This window comes from Mirounga leonina, unplaced genomic scaffold, assembly GCF_011800145.1.
Source record: "Mirounga leonina isolate KUSES-001 unplaced genomic scaffold, KU_Mleo_1.0 Mir_127, whole genome shotgun sequence".
NCBI classification, from domain to species: domain Eukaryota; kingdom Metazoa; phylum Chordata; class Mammalia; order Carnivora; family Phocidae; genus Mirounga; species Mirounga leonina.
This window is the reverse complement of record NW_023270316.1, coordinates 74,762,064-74,777,384: the sequence shown is the minus strand read 5'-3', so window position 1 is coordinate 74,777,384 and position 15,321 is coordinate 74,762,064. Positions and strand designations below refer to the sequence as shown.

Genomic DNA, 15,321 nt, shown 5'->3' with positions numbered 1-15,321 from the left:
CATACCATTTTATATTTCCACCAGTAACGTAAGAGTGATTCAATTTTTCCACATCCTCGCCAGCATTTGTTGTCACTATTTTTTTATGTTGGCCATTGTGGTAAGTGTGTAGTCATAGCTCATTGTGGTTTTAATTTGCATTTCCCTAATTGCTAATGATGCTAAACATCTTTTCATGTGCTCATTTACCATCCATATATCCTTACTGATGAAATGTCTCTTCATGTCTTTTGCCCATTTTCTAATTGGATTCCTTGGGGTTTTTTCCTGCTGAGTTTTGAGAGTTCTTTATATACTCTAGACTGTTAGTCCTTTGTCAGATATATAGTTGGCAAATATTTTCTCCCACTCTGTAGCATGTCCTTTCAGCTTCTGGAAGAGAATCTTTCTCAGGAAAAAAAAGTTTTTAAGCCCAAATGAATTTTTCTTTATGGATTTTTGCTTTTGGTGTTAAGTCCAAGAACTTTTTGCATAGTCCTAGATCTCAAATATGTTGCCTGATTTTTTTCCTACAAGTTGTATATTTTGCTCTTAAGTCTGTGATTCATATTGAGTTGATTTTTATATAAGGTGGGAGACCTATAGAGAGAGTTTACTTTTTCCCTATATATGAATAGTTGCTCCTGCATTATTTGTGGAAAAGAGTATCTTTTACTGAATTGCTTTTACACCTTCGTCCAAAATTAGGTAGGTTTTTGTGGTCTTTTTCCTGGGTTCTCTATTCTAATCTAGTCTATTAATCTATGTGTCTTTTCCCTCAACCAATGGCATATTGTCTTGATTACCATATCCTAGGTCTTGAAATTAGGTAGACTGATCTGTTCCATTTTATTCTTCTTTTTCAAAATTGTTTTTAGCTACTCTAGCTCCTTTGCTTCTCTCTATATTTTTTAGGTAATCTTGTCTATACCTACAAAATATCTTGTTGGGATTTTGATAGGAATTGCTTTAAACTTATATATCAATTTGGGAAGAATTAATATTTTTATTATGTTGAGTCTTCCAATCCATGGAAATGATATGTCTCTCCATTTATTTAGATCTTTCTTTTGTCAACATTGTGTACTTTTCAGTGTATAAGTCCTGTATATATTTTGCTAGATTTACACCTATTTCGTATTTTTGAGCAATCATAAATTGCATATTTTTCATTTCAGGATTCATGTGTTCATTGCTAGTACATAGAAATACAACTGACTTTTGTATGTTGGTCTTATAGCATGCATAGCATGCAGTCTTGCTGAGCTCACTTCTTAGTTCTGGGAATTTTATATGCATTTATATATGTGTGTTGGTCCTTTTTTTTAAATTTTATTTATTTATTTGACAGAGAGAGACACAGCAAGAGAGGGAACACAAGCAGGGGAAGTGGGAGAGGGAGAAACAGGCTTCCCGCTGAGCAGGGAGCCGGACGCGGGGCTCAATCCCAGGATCCTGGGATCATGACCCGAGCTGAAGGCAGACACTTTAACGACTGAGCTACCCAGGCGCCCCATGTTAGTACTTTCTTATTTATATTTATAGTTATTGGGATTTTCTAGATCATCACATCATCTACAAATGGAAACATTTTTATTACTTCCTTTCTGATCCATATTTCTTTTATTTCCCTTTCTTGCCATATTGCACTGGCTATAACTTTCAGCACTATGCTGGATAAGAGTGGTGGGAATCGACAACCTTGCCTTGTTCCCTATCTTAGGGGGAAAGTATCAGTCTTTCATAACAAAGTATGGTGTTAGCTGTGGGGTTTTCATAGATGTTCTTTGTCAGGTTGAGGAAGTTCCCCTTTATTCCTAATTTACTAGGTTTTACTTTGTTTTTTAAATCATGAATGGGTGTTGAATCTTGTAAAGTGTTTTACTGTAGCAACTGATATGATCATGTGCTTTTTTCCGCCCTCTTTAGCCTGTTAATACAGTGGATTACATTGATTGGTTTTTGTATATTGAACCAGTGTTGCATCCCTGGAATAAAGCCCACTTGTTCGTGTGGTGTTGCTATCATTATCTATTGCTGAATTGCATTTACTAATATTTTGTTCAGAAATTCTGCATCTATATTCATAAGGAGTATTGGCTATGGTTTTCTTTCTTCTTTTTTTAAATGTCTTTAAATGGTTTTGCTGTCACAGAAATACTAGTTTCATAAATGAATTGGAAAATGTCCTTTCTTCTTCGATTTTCTGGAAAAGATTGTGTAGAATTGGTGTTAAGTCTTCTTTAAATATATTTGATAGAATTCTCCAGTGAGAATAGAATCCAGTAGAATTCTCCATTTTATCTTTTGTTTTCTGTTTGTTCAGGTTTTCATTTCTGTTTTGTTTTTCCTTCCTTCTTGTGGGTTATGTGAACATTTTTTAGAGTTCCATTTTGATTTATCTATTGTATTTTTGAATGTGCCTCACAGTATAGCTTTCTTTACTGTTGTTCTATATATTATATATACATAAGTAATCATAGTATAGTGCTTTTGTTATTTTACCAGTCTGAGTGAAGTACAGAAAACTTACCTCCTTTTACATTTCTTTACCCACCCCCACTTATAATATACTTTTCTTAAATATTTTCTCTATATACATTTAGAACCACATCAGACAGTGTATAATTTTTGCTTCAACTTAGTCAACCATAATTTGGGGACTTCAAGAGGGAAAGAAAAGCCCATTGTATGTACCCATATTTTTGCTTACCATGTTCATTCTTTCTTCCTGATGTCCCAAGATTCTTTCTTTTATCATTTCCTTTTTGTTTCTAAAACTTCTGTTAGCTATTCTTGTAGGGTACTTCTGATGGTGACAAATTCTTAGTTCCTTCCATTTGAAAATCTCTTGATTTCTTCATTCCAGAAAGATATTTCCACCAAGTGGACAGTTCTTTTCTTTCAACACTTGAAAAATATTATGCCACTTCTGGCCTCCGTAGTTTCTGATGAGAAATCCACTGTCATTCCAATTGGTTTTCCCTATAGGTAAAGTATCATTTATCGTTGGCTGCTTTTGAGATCTTTTCTTTGTCTTTAGTTTCCAGAAATTTAATTATAATCTATCTTGGTCTGGATTTCTTTGGGCTTAGCATATTTAGAATTTGTGCAGCTTCTTGAATCTATAGGTTTATGTTTCTCACCAATTTGGGAAGTTTTCAGCCTTTATTTCTTTGAGTGCTTTTTCTTCTCTCCTGCAACTTTGAAGACATGAGTGTTATATCTTCTTTTACTCCCACAGGTCCCTGAGACCCTGTTAGTTTTTTCCTCAGTCTATTTTGTCTGTTGTTCAGATTCAGTCATTGCCACTATTCTGTCTTCCTGTTTACTAATTGTTTCTTCTATCCTCTCCATCCTGCTATTGAGCCCATCCACCAAGCTTTTTATTTGTTACTGTATTTTTGAGTTCTAAAATTTATAACTGGTTCTTCTTTATATCTTCCATTTCTTTTTTGAGGCTTGCTTCTTTTGTTTTCATTTGTTTTAAACATATTCCTAACTGCACATAGAAGCATTTTTAATCATGGCTGCTTTAATATCTTTGTCAGATGATACCACCATCTCTGTCATCTTGGTGTTGGCATCAGTTGATTTTTTTTCATTCATTTGGACATCTTCCTGGTTCTTCATATGACAAGTCACTTTCAAATGAAATGTGGACATCTTAGGTGTTATGTTATCTGACTCTGGATCCTGCCAAGTAGAAGTCATCCAGAGCCCCTACTTGATCTCCAATGAAGCCTGCTAGGTGGGGATGGGAGTGCCTGCTGTCCACACAATCTCCACTGACACTGCTAAGGGTAGGCAGGTGTGGCACAGGGGAGGAGGCAAGGGTATGCCCTTGTTACTACTGGGCAGTGATGAAAGTCCTGATTCTCTATTAGGCCTCTTCTGACATCACGCAAAGGAGGAGGAGAAGGAATGCCTCCTTTTGCTGGGTAGGGGGTAGAAGATCATTCTTCCCATGTTGTCTCTGAGGACACCACAGGGGGCCAGAGACTTCATTATCAGCTGGCAAGGATGCAAATCCCAGGCCCCTACTTGGCCTCCTCTGTCACCGCCTCAGTAGGGCCATAAGGTGCCTTTTTGCAGTCTCATAAGGTGGAAATCTAGGCTCACCACTTGGTCTTTGCTGGCATGAGTGGGGGTGGAGCCACACTTGTTTTTTTCTTCCTGTGGTGTCAGGGTGGGGTTGTGTGATTATGGTCTAAAAGTTTTCTGTCTTGCTAGGCTGCCCCTTTCCTGTTCCTTTGGCTAGAGAAAACAGGCTTTTTTCTGGGCTTTTTGGTCACACCCAGTGGCATTTCTGGGTTGCTAGGCTTTTCAGTTCCAAGTCTGGGATCTGTGAGGCCAAAAGAAAACTGAGGTTTCTCATGCTCTGAGGTTCCTTCTTCTCTCCACTTTTTAGTGTCTTCTTCTATTTGTTTTATATATAATGTTTTATATGTATAACATGTATATTATATATACATAATTATATATATAATTTGTTTTATATGTATAATTGTTGTTTTATATATCTAATTTCATATATAACGGGTTGTCAGCTGTGCTTAGCAAAAGGAACAGGGAAAATACATCTATTTCATCTTTCTAAAAGCAGAAGTCTCTGGACAGAAATGTCTTTTAAATGGGTTTTGTTTTTTTACTTTTTAAAAGTCAGTGGGATATGGTAATGCAGTACTAATTTTCAGGAGAAGCCATTTTTACCAATTTCATCCAAGTTGCTTTTTCAAGTGAAAGGACAATATGGTTGCCAGCTGCTAGTTTCTATTTCTTCTTGAACTTTCCTTCCAACTGCATTGGTTTATTTAAGTTCTCACTCCTACATGCAGACACGTTAGAAAAGGATTACATGTTATCTGTTTCTGCTTTTAAATCTTTTCAATGTCAGCTGCCCCTCTTTTTGTTAAAGGCTTGCAATTCTGCCCATCAGCAGGGTTGGCTTTGTGCATCACCTGTGTTCTGACCCAGGGTGGTTGTCAACAGATCCCATCTATCTTGAGGCAGCAAATCTGCTGTTTCCTCTTGCAAATTCACTGCTTAATTTGGTACCACAACTCCTCGGAGGACAAAGCTGTCTTTTTGATAGGAAATCAACTAATCCACATTGTAAGACAATGGCATTTCTTCCAATACCCAGAACAGTCCGCTTTCCAAAACTTTGGACAGAACATAAGCACCTTGCTAGTATAAGCCTTTCTTCCCTCCAGTTCCCAGTTGTGAGGTCAGAGGAGACTTGAGACCAGGGAGGACAGGAGGGATCTATCCTTTTATTTTTTAATGGAATTTGTATTAAGTTAGTTAACCTTGAGTCCTCAGCCAGACTGTCTTTTAACTGTTCCATGTAATCTGAATTCTTAACAAAATACAATGTCCTATCTCTGTAAAGGCCACAGAGTTGTTTTGTTAGGTCTTGTTTCTCACAGTCTCTTCTAGAGTTTGGAGGGGGTTTTCCTCCTCTGGAAGAGAATTGGGATGATGTCCCTATTCTGTCATCTGTAAAGAATAATACAAAGGAATTCATCTTGGTTGCTATTAAAAAGCCCACTGTGTCCTAGCCCAGTGTTAGGCATTGGGACAGATACAGAGACAAATGATGGCAGAATCAGGCTGTGGAGACACATGAGAATAAGATAGAATAAGACATCCCAAATCAGTAAATACAGAGCACAAATGCAATTTTATGTATGTAACCACGTCCTCCGTTCTCAGCCCAGGGTGAGTACTATGAAGAATGCAGAGATAGTATGACTTGGTCCCTGAGAGAATAGACACTCTGGTTGAACCCTCAGACAACATGTTGGTGCTTTGAGGAATCACGCCTCATGGTACCTGCTCACTCTGCCTGGTCTCTGTGGGTTTCCACAGGCGGAGGAATCCAAAGTGGCATCTCTGGCTTGGACCTCTCTAGACCCCAATATCCCATGGCCTTCTGAATGTCTCAGAAGCAACACGAAGCCTCACATCCAAAACTGGACTCATTGTCTTTCCCAGTAACCCTATTCTTCTGTGTTTACATCTGGATGATCAACAAGGAGTTATCCGTTGTTCAAGATGCAGCTTCAGTGGCGATTCTTCTTGAAGCCTTCCTGAGCTTTCTCCGAGTTTTCACTCCTCAGTTTTACCACTTTGGAGGCCCATGTAATCTCCATTATGGCACTTACCACCTTTGCCATGATAGGTGTCTGCACAGCGAGATCACCTCAGAGACTGTGAGCTTCATAAGGGCAGGAACAGCACTGGATCTCACGTATAACAGGTGCAGCATAATTGCTGAATGAAAGGAAGTCATGTTTTAAAAGCAGGATGTGTATGGATTGGCAGGAAGGAAACAGGAGAATAATTTACCTCCATCTAATGGAATAGAATTTATGAAGGGCTCCTAGCTCCAGAGTCATAACTCCTATCTTATTGGAATCTTAGTCTAGAAAACCTATTTTGTTTTTATTCTTGTTATTTTCCCTCATTTCATTAGTCTGTTTAACTAAGGCAGGTTTTTGATCCTACAAAGGCCTAGGTAGGTCTGGAATGCACTTGAGCCTACAAGATTCTCAGTTTCTGATGTTCAGATTATAAGGCGTAGAATAAGTTACCAATTGAGGCTATGAAATCTCATTCTCTAGGGATCCTTAAAAATAGGTTAGAATTTCAGTAGTCTGATAGATTGGTAGATGTTTAGCCTTACCTGAAGGAAAAAGAACTTTGGACTAGCTTTTTTTTTGAGGAACCTGTCAGATTTATGTTTTGAATATGGTCCAGCACTAATTGAAAAATAAGTTTCTAAAAATACCTATTTGTTTTTGGCTTTGTATGTCGGCTATGATTCCTAGCAGCTGTAACTACTGACAAGATCTAAAAACAGACTTGCAATTATTTGCTATATTCTCCATGTTCCTGTTCTTTGGCAGTTATGCTCTTGTGATTTTTGCAGGAATAGCCTGACAGAAATGTGGACATGAGTTTGTTATTCCCCAACATAATGCTTCTCAGCTCACTACTCCTTCCTAAACTGCTCATTTTTTGAGATAGGAGCATACCACCACCTCTAAGATATGTCAGCTTCTAAATAGAGCCTGCTTGTATGGACTTGCATGACATTGGGTTTCACCGTCATTACTGGGTAGGCACTGAGAGTGCACGTACATTTGGTGAATGTATGTTATATACAACTTTTGTATCGGTAAGTCACGGTCGGCGTGTATACTTCATCTAGGATAGGACACAATCAAAGAAAACACATTAGCTCCAGCATCTCCCACCATTTGAGAAGTAAAATGTGAAGATGGCATCATTAGCAACAGTTCAGGCTATGGGAGGGAATTTACTTCACTTCAGGACCCATTCCCTCTCCTTTCTGTTTGAGTTTTCTTTCATTTAAATTGTGGTAAAATTCACATAGGGTGAAACTTACTATTTTACATAATCTCTATACCCAATGTGGGGCTCGAACTTACAACCCCAGTATCAAGAGTTGCATCCCCACCAACTGAGCCAGCTAGGCACCCCACACTTACCATTTTAAAGTGTACAATTCAGTGGCATTTAGTACATTTACAATATTGTACCACCATTGCCACTGTCTACTTCCAGAACATTTTCACTTCCCCAAAGGAAACCTCATATGCTTTAAGCAGTCATTTCCCATTTCTCTCCTCCATCTACCCACCCTATATTCCTGGTAACCACTACTCTTTTTTCTATTTACGTATTTGTCGATTCTGGACATTTCATATAATCATGCAATAAATGGCCTCTGGGGTTTGGCTTCTTTCACTTACCATAATGTTTTCAAGGCTTATCCATGTTGTAGCATATCTCAGTACTTGGTTCCTTTTCATGGCTGAGTAATAGTCCACTGTATAGAATATACACATTTTATTTCCATTCATCGGTTGATAGGCATCCAGATTGTTTTCATCTTTTGGCTGTTGTGAATAATGCTGCTGTAGATACTGGTGTACAAGTATCTATTTGAGACCATTTTCCTTTTTTTTTGTTGTTTTTGTTTTTGGAAGTTTACCTTGGAGTGGAATGGCTGGGTGATGCAGTATTCTGTGTGGAATTTATTGAAGAGCAGTGGCTGCACCATTTTATAATCCCACCAGTAATGTGCTGGGCTTCCAAGTTCTCTACATCCTCTCTAATACTTGTTATTTTCTGTTTTCTGTTTGTTTTTTAATTATAGCCATCCTAGTAGATGTTAAGTGCTGTCGCTTTGTGGTTTTTATTTGTATTTCCCTAATGACTAATGATGTTGAATATCTTTTCATGTACTTGTTGGCCATCATATTTATTCTTTGGATAAATGTCTATTTAAGTCCTTTGTCCATTTTTGAACTGGGTTGTTTGTCTTTTTTGTTAAGTTTTGGGGATTATTGATATATTCTGGATACTAGACCCTTATCAGATATGTGATTTGCAAATACTTTCTCTCATTTCATGGTTGCCTTTCTACTTTCTTTATTATGTCCTTTGATGATAAAAAGTTTTTAATTTTGATGAAATCCAGTTTATTTTTTCTTCTGTTGCCTGTGCTTTGGGTTTCATATTTTTGAAACCACTGCCAAATCCAAGGTTATAAAGATGTATAGTTGTTTATAAACATTAAACAACTCCTTTGTTTTCTTCTAAGATTTATATAGTTTCAACTCTTTTTTTTAAGATTTTATTTATTTATTTGAGAGAGAGAGCACATGAGAGGGGGGAGGGTCAGAGGGAGAAGCAGACTCCCTGCCGAGCAGGGAGCCCGATGCGGGACTCGATCCCGGGACTCCAGGATCATGACCTGAGCCGAAGGCAGTCGCTTAACCAACTGAGCCACCCAGGCACCCTATAGTTTCAACTCTTATATTTAAGTCTTTTATCCAAATTTGGTTAATTTTTGTATGATTTTGGTAACCTAACCAAAAATCAATTGACCATAGATATTTATGAGTTTATTTCTAGGCTCTTAATTACATTACATTGATTTATATGTCTATCTTTATGCCAGTGCCACACTGTTCTTATTACCATAGCTTTGTATTAAGTTTTGAAATCAGGAAATGTGAGTCCTATAACTTTGTTCTTTTTTCAAGATTATTTTGGCAATTTGGGGGTCTCTTGAAGTTCCCTATGAATCTTAGGATAAGTTTTTCCATTTTTATAAAAAAAGACTATTGGAATTTTGTCTAACTGCTTTGATTAAAACTTCCAACAAATTCATTGAATAGAAGTGGTGAAAGCAGGCTTCCTTTGTCTTGTTCCTGATTATAGAGATGTAACTTTCAGTCTTTCACCACTGAGTAAGATGTTAGCTATGGATCTTTCATAAATGACCTGTGCTATGTTGAAGAATTTCCCTTCTATCCTTTGTTTGCTGAGTATTTTTATCATGAAAGAGTGTTGGATTTTGTCAAATGCTTTTTCTGCATCAATTGAGATGATCATGTGATGTTTTCCTTCATTCTGTTAATGTGTGGTATATTACATTGATTGATTTCTGTATGTTGAACCATCCTTGCATTGCTGGGATAAATCCCATTTGGTCATGGTGTGTAATCCTTTTATTATACTGCTGAATTCAGTTTGCCAGTATTTTCTTGAGGATTCTCTCTCCTTTTTTAAACCAAAATCTCATAGATTAAATTGTCCTCTACGCTAATTTGTACTCCTTTTTTCTCTTCTTCCCATTCTTCAAAATTAACCAAATATTTGGTTGTGTTTCCTTCACTTTTTTTCTTATGTCTTTGTGAGTAGATAGCTTCCAAGACATACGTAGATGACAGAATACTATGAAGGGCAAATGTTATTATCACCACTTTCTATCTTGAGCTTTTTCAATATTATCGTTCATGAAATATTTTAATAATATTCATTCATAATGCTTTTTTTCTTCCACAGAGAAGAAAAAGGGAAATTGGGAATATAATATTCCTTTACATTTTCGACATTGGAGCACATAGAGAAGTCAGTGGCTCAAACATCTCCACTAGAATGCTTTATAAGCTCTAGGACCCTTTTCATTACCCAAAGCTTTGTCAACATGTTGCTATTTTAAGGGTCTCCAGAAAAGGTTGTTTCTGAAGATGGCAAGACTTGAGAAAGAACAGTTCTATGACTTTGTTTTGTAGCCATAATGTTTTCCAGTAATTGGGTCAGGAGAACATAAATTATTCACAGAAACCAGATAAAGTCAATATGGTAGACTGAGCTGACTCAGAACTTTTCCAGATGCACAGATATGTTCAGTGAAATATGAACAAAAAAAGGATTTAATATGTAATTGAGTCAAAAGAAGCACACAGAAACCTAGGTGCCAAAAATGGAGAGACACAAAAGCCAGTAGGCTAAGAAGGAGATGAAGCTGAAGAAGGGACATTAAACCACATAATAGGCTCAGGGACTGTTGGTTCAGAGATTAATGTAGGGAGAGAAGATAAAACCTCAGTCCCATGTGAGATAGAAGAGAACCCTATGCATAAGGCTGCAAATTTGGTAGGGCTGCTATTTTAATGAAACAGAAACTAGAAACATTTTACTCACTAGATTGACAAAGCAGCAATGCAGAGGAAAGAATTGCCCACTAGAAACTGGAAGCCCATGCTTATGTATGAGGTCCAATTTTAGACTATTCCCAATGCTATAGGAACTAAGCTAAGATAATATAAAAATTGATGTAACCCATAGGATCCTGGCAGAGGCAAAAGAAAATCATTCTGAAGAATGATTTCATAACTAGAGCACACACAGTAAATGAACCACAGTGAAGGAGAGTCATGGAATACTGCAGACATTTATTAGCCCCCCCAATCCCCTAAGAACGGGAGATGCAAAGAATATCTGAAAGAATCTATAAAGTACTGAAGAAAGAAGATACAGAAATCAAAAAGCAAGAGTAAGACAGTATGTAAAAACAGGTGGGTCTGGAAGATAAACGTGAAAAGGGTACTAATTGAAATTAAAGCATGCCAGTCAGCTGAATAATAGTGTAGATAAAGCCAAAGAAAGAAAGGAAATGGAAAATGTAGAGGAGATGTAGGGATGTGGAAGATAGAATTATATATGTAAGAAGCCCCTGAATAAGAAAAAACAGAGAACTGGGGACAGGCAGTATTCAAAGTGTTTTCCATACACGAAGATAAACTTTCGAGTTATAGTGGCTTTCCAGGCCTGAGTAACTGAGCAGGATATAAAACCAAATCTACACCTAGTCATACTAAGTGTTGTAACAAAACTGCAGCACCAAAGACAGAGTAATTATAAAAGTATCTAGAAGGAAAAAGACAGATTACCTGCGAAGAACTAGTCCTGTAAATGAGTAGATAATTAAAAAGAATATAAGAAGAAAAAGAGTAAAGACAAATGTGGTACAAGAGAAGGATAAAATAAATGACACTATTTAGACGTATTTTAGAACATGACTAAGTATTGTGTTGCATATATATGTAAAACAAAAGTATGACATATAGATGGAAGATTATTTCTAAACTTATTATACTAGAAGGAAAAAGAATGGGATCTGGGAGGAATATAAGGGACTTTATATTTGAGATTTTATTGTTTTGTTAAAATTGAAGTGGGGGAGCTGGTTGGTTCAGTCGGAGGAACACGTGACTCTTGATCTCAAGGTTGTGAGTTCAAGCCACACGTTGGGTGTAGAGATTATAATAATAATAATAATAATAATAATAATAAATACACTTAAAAATTTTTTTAAAGATTTTATTTATTTATTTGAGAGAGAGAATGAGATAGAGAGCATGAGAGGGGGGAGGGTTAGAGGGAGAAGCAGACTCCCCGCCGAGCAGGGAGCCCGACGTGGGACTCGATCCTGGGACTCCAGGATCATGACCCGAGCCGAAGGCAGTCACTTAACCAACTGAGCCACCCAGGCGCCCTAAAAAAATTTTTTTTGAAGTAGTTCTCACAACCAGGACAGGACTTGGTGTGAGAGTACAAATGGAGATCAAGTACCATGTCTGGGTATGTGAACGTTATCAGTCAAGCTAACAAATAGCCATATACCTTGATTAATATACCTTCACAAAGATTCTTTGGGGGTTGGAGCCAGAAAGTGGTGGCATGGAGAAGAGTTAGCAGACCCCATCTCTCTGTCTTACACTGTGAGGGAGTTCGCACACATGTCTTTGGACATCCCCATACCCGCATACATATCCCTTGCAAAAAACCACCCATTGGCCACCCACAGGCCTAGGAGAGTGCACACTGGCTATAGGGTCTGCTCTTAGGAAGAGAGTGAGGAGCTCAGGTTGGCCTTGGATGCCAGCTTGGAGAGGTGTCACTCAACAGGGACTTCTGGCGTCCCAAATACCTGGGCTGGGGGACAGGCGTGGGCTCTGGGTGGACGTGTCTCCTTGCCACCTGGAAGGAAGGGCTGCAGGACGGAGTGGGTCCCTCTGAAACAAGGGGTCAAGCGGCGGAGCTACCATTTGCTAAAGCTGAGCAGGTTGGGGGACATTCGCCGTACTAGTTTCTATGCGTTTGGAGTGTTTCCGTTATAAAAAAGAGAGAAGCATACACCATTTCACGAGGGAATTAGGGACATCTGCCCGGTGCAAAGGCAGGGGCAGGAACAGCGCCAGCAACGCATCCTGCGACCTTTGTGTTTGGTACAGCCGAGTCTCCTCACCTGCCCTGTGAGAGACCAAGAGGCGGGATTTCCCGCTTGTGTGGTCCTGTGAAGTTCTCACTCGCCCCACCGCCGTCAGAGCTTCTGGACCTGAGCGTGGAGACACGGGGGTGGCCAGGGCAGAGGTCGGGTGTGCTCGCGGAGCCTAGGCTGAGTCCGTCCACTGGGTTCCTGGGGAGGGAGTGCCTTTTCCTTACCACAACCTGGCTGGAAAGCCTGCCCTAGGGAGCTGTGGCCCAGCCCTCAGGTGCCCCGTCTTCACACACGCCCTGAGCAGAGGCTGGCAGTGCCTTCCATGGAGGCATCCTGGCCGGAGCTGGCTCACACGGGGAGGACAGCCCTTCATTACCCTCCGCTGTCCTGAAAGCAGCCAGCACAGGGAACCGCAGACTGTAGGGGGGCAGCGAGCTCCCAGCCGGACGGCACCCGGCACATCCACGGGCTCCTCCTCGGTCGTCTGCTCCTGTCGGCTGCTGGCCCGGGCAGTCACTCAGCAGGGCCCAGTGAGACTAATTTGGCCCCAGGAAGAAAAAGACATGAGAGAGAAGGGAAAGCCAGTGTGAAGGGATAGAAAAAGTGTTTTTCCTGATCAGCCATCAGACATTTTGCCAAGCTTAGCTAGCTGAGGCTCACCTTTAATTGGTGATGAATTAAACATTGTCCTTTCAACCGACATAATCAGAAAATATTCTCTTCTGGAAACTCAAGGGCAAAATGAACTTCGGCTCAGAGAACTATTGAGAATACCTGCGGCCCCATTCTTCTTTCGAGGCCCTTGAGGTTGCTGTGAAGTGGACTCGGGTCAGGAGACCATCCTCCTCGGGCTCCAGGCCCACGACATGGCGGGGGAGGTGCTCGGGACGGCAGGCAGCCCAGCTTCTGTGCCTCACGTTCCCACAAACGGCAGATCCGGGCTGGATGTGTCTGTGCCGCTGCCATCGCAAAGTACCACAGACTGAGTGACTTAGCAGGGTTTGTTTCCTCACACTTCTGGAGGCTGGCAGCCCAAGATCAAGGTGCTGGCAGTGCTGGTTCCTTCTGAGCCTGGTAGATGTCTGTCTTCTTTGTCTTCATACGGACTTTCTTCTGTGGGTGTCTGTGTCCTAATCTCCTCTCCTCAAGAGGACACCAGTCATCTTGGATTAAGGGCCACCCTAATGACCTCTTTAAAGACCCCGTCTCCAAATATAGTCCCATTCCGAGGTAACTGGGGGGTTAGGACTTCACCATATGCGTTTGGGGGGAACAGAGTTCAGCCCGTATCGGAGGGCATTGGCAAACTCCCACACACCAGGAATCTCCTGGGGCAAGCAAAGTGACATTGTAATGATAAGAAATCAAAGCCCTCTTGCCTACCTGGGCAATTTTAAAGCATCCCGCTTTTGCTTTATAGGAATAAACAACAGCTGTGCTCCATATTTCCTTACAGAGGTGCCAAACTTGGAGGGAATCATTTCAGGGAAGGCAAGAAGAGCTCCTAATCCTTGTGTTTTCCAAGAAAACTCACCTTGATTTTCACTGTTTCAAAATAACAATCAGGTTGTGCAGAAAGAAATCAGTCTCTTGCTGGGGACCCAAGGCCCCTGGGGAGGCTCTTGCCCTTGGTGGAGTTTATTGGCTTGGGGAGAGGCGGCTGCAGGTGGAACGGAGGCTTTAAGACATTTCCCTAGAAACAGACCGCTGCCTGCAGAAGCGATCTGGAAAGTCAAGGGTGAGCCTGGTATGAAAGGGCACTTGTAGTGCGCTTCGGTTAAGAGGAAGGCAGCGTTGAGAGGCATTATGTACAGGACAGACTGGAAACAGAGCGCCTTTTAGAAGAGGGAGCAGTGCACTCAAGGTGTCGGGATAGCATCTACTGTAAATAATAGAGCTGCTTGCCAACCTGGACGTTTTTCCTGACGTGAGGAAGCCTTTTTCCCCTGTTTTATTTTTGCAACCTCAAGTCACTGGGTGAGGCCCTTTGAGAGGTGTTCCTATGAACCAGGACTGACTGCGTTTGATCTACCTGCAGGATGAATGAACGTGACCGCCTACTGAAGAGGCTCAGCAGGAAGACGCCCCCCACTCTCTTCCGGGGAGGCTCCATCCAGCAGTGTGTCCCCCGTAAGTAGCCCCGGCCACATTCCGGTCAGACCAACCCCAGCTGCGCGGGGAAGGCGGTGGCTTTGTTAAAGCATGCTGGTGCTGATATGTCTGGAGACCACTGCCAAGCCGGAGCCCCACATTTGGAAGTGGAGTTTGTGTATTTGGCCCGAGGCGAGCGTAGCTTGAGTGCAGGTAATTCCCTGGGACCCAATCAAATGCCTGAATGACAAAATCCTAAAACTTAAAATCCTGGTGTGGTCGAGATCCTTCTGTCACCCTCCCAATAGGATTTTGTTCTAAGGCTGAAATGATCTTACTTTTGGCTTATTGCCCACAAAGATAGCAATATACACTGTTTTCGTTAATATTAGCTTATTAATTAAAACAACGACACTCACTGGGGAAAAAGTCTCTGTACTTTTCCCAGGAAGGCTGCCCCGCATCTAGCACTGTTGCCCCACTCAACACCAGAGGCCAGGCCTGGTTTCTGTTGAAGGGACCAAACCTAAGCCAGGGTCAGTGGGGATGTGCCAGACCCCAGGGAAGGGGGCAGGAGGCCATGAAAGAGAGATGGGTAGCAGAGCTCATGGGGGTTGTGGGGCTATTTCAGCAGTTAAACC

General features: G+C 40.7%; 1 protein-coding gene across 1 annotated transcript in view; it reads left to right on the top strand.

The window, feature by feature from the left end:
• ATP8A2 (ATPase phospholipid transporting 8A2) overlaps positions 1-15,321 on the top strand; it is a 604,495-nt gene that overhangs the window by 577,770 nt on the left and 11,404 nt on the right. Inside the window, exon 36 of the mRNA XM_035003669.1 lies at positions 14,628-14,719. Within this exon, the coding sequence (XP_034859560.1) occupies positions 14,628-14,719 (92 nt within the window). The remainder of the gene's footprint in view (positions 1-14,627; positions 14,720-15,321) is intronic.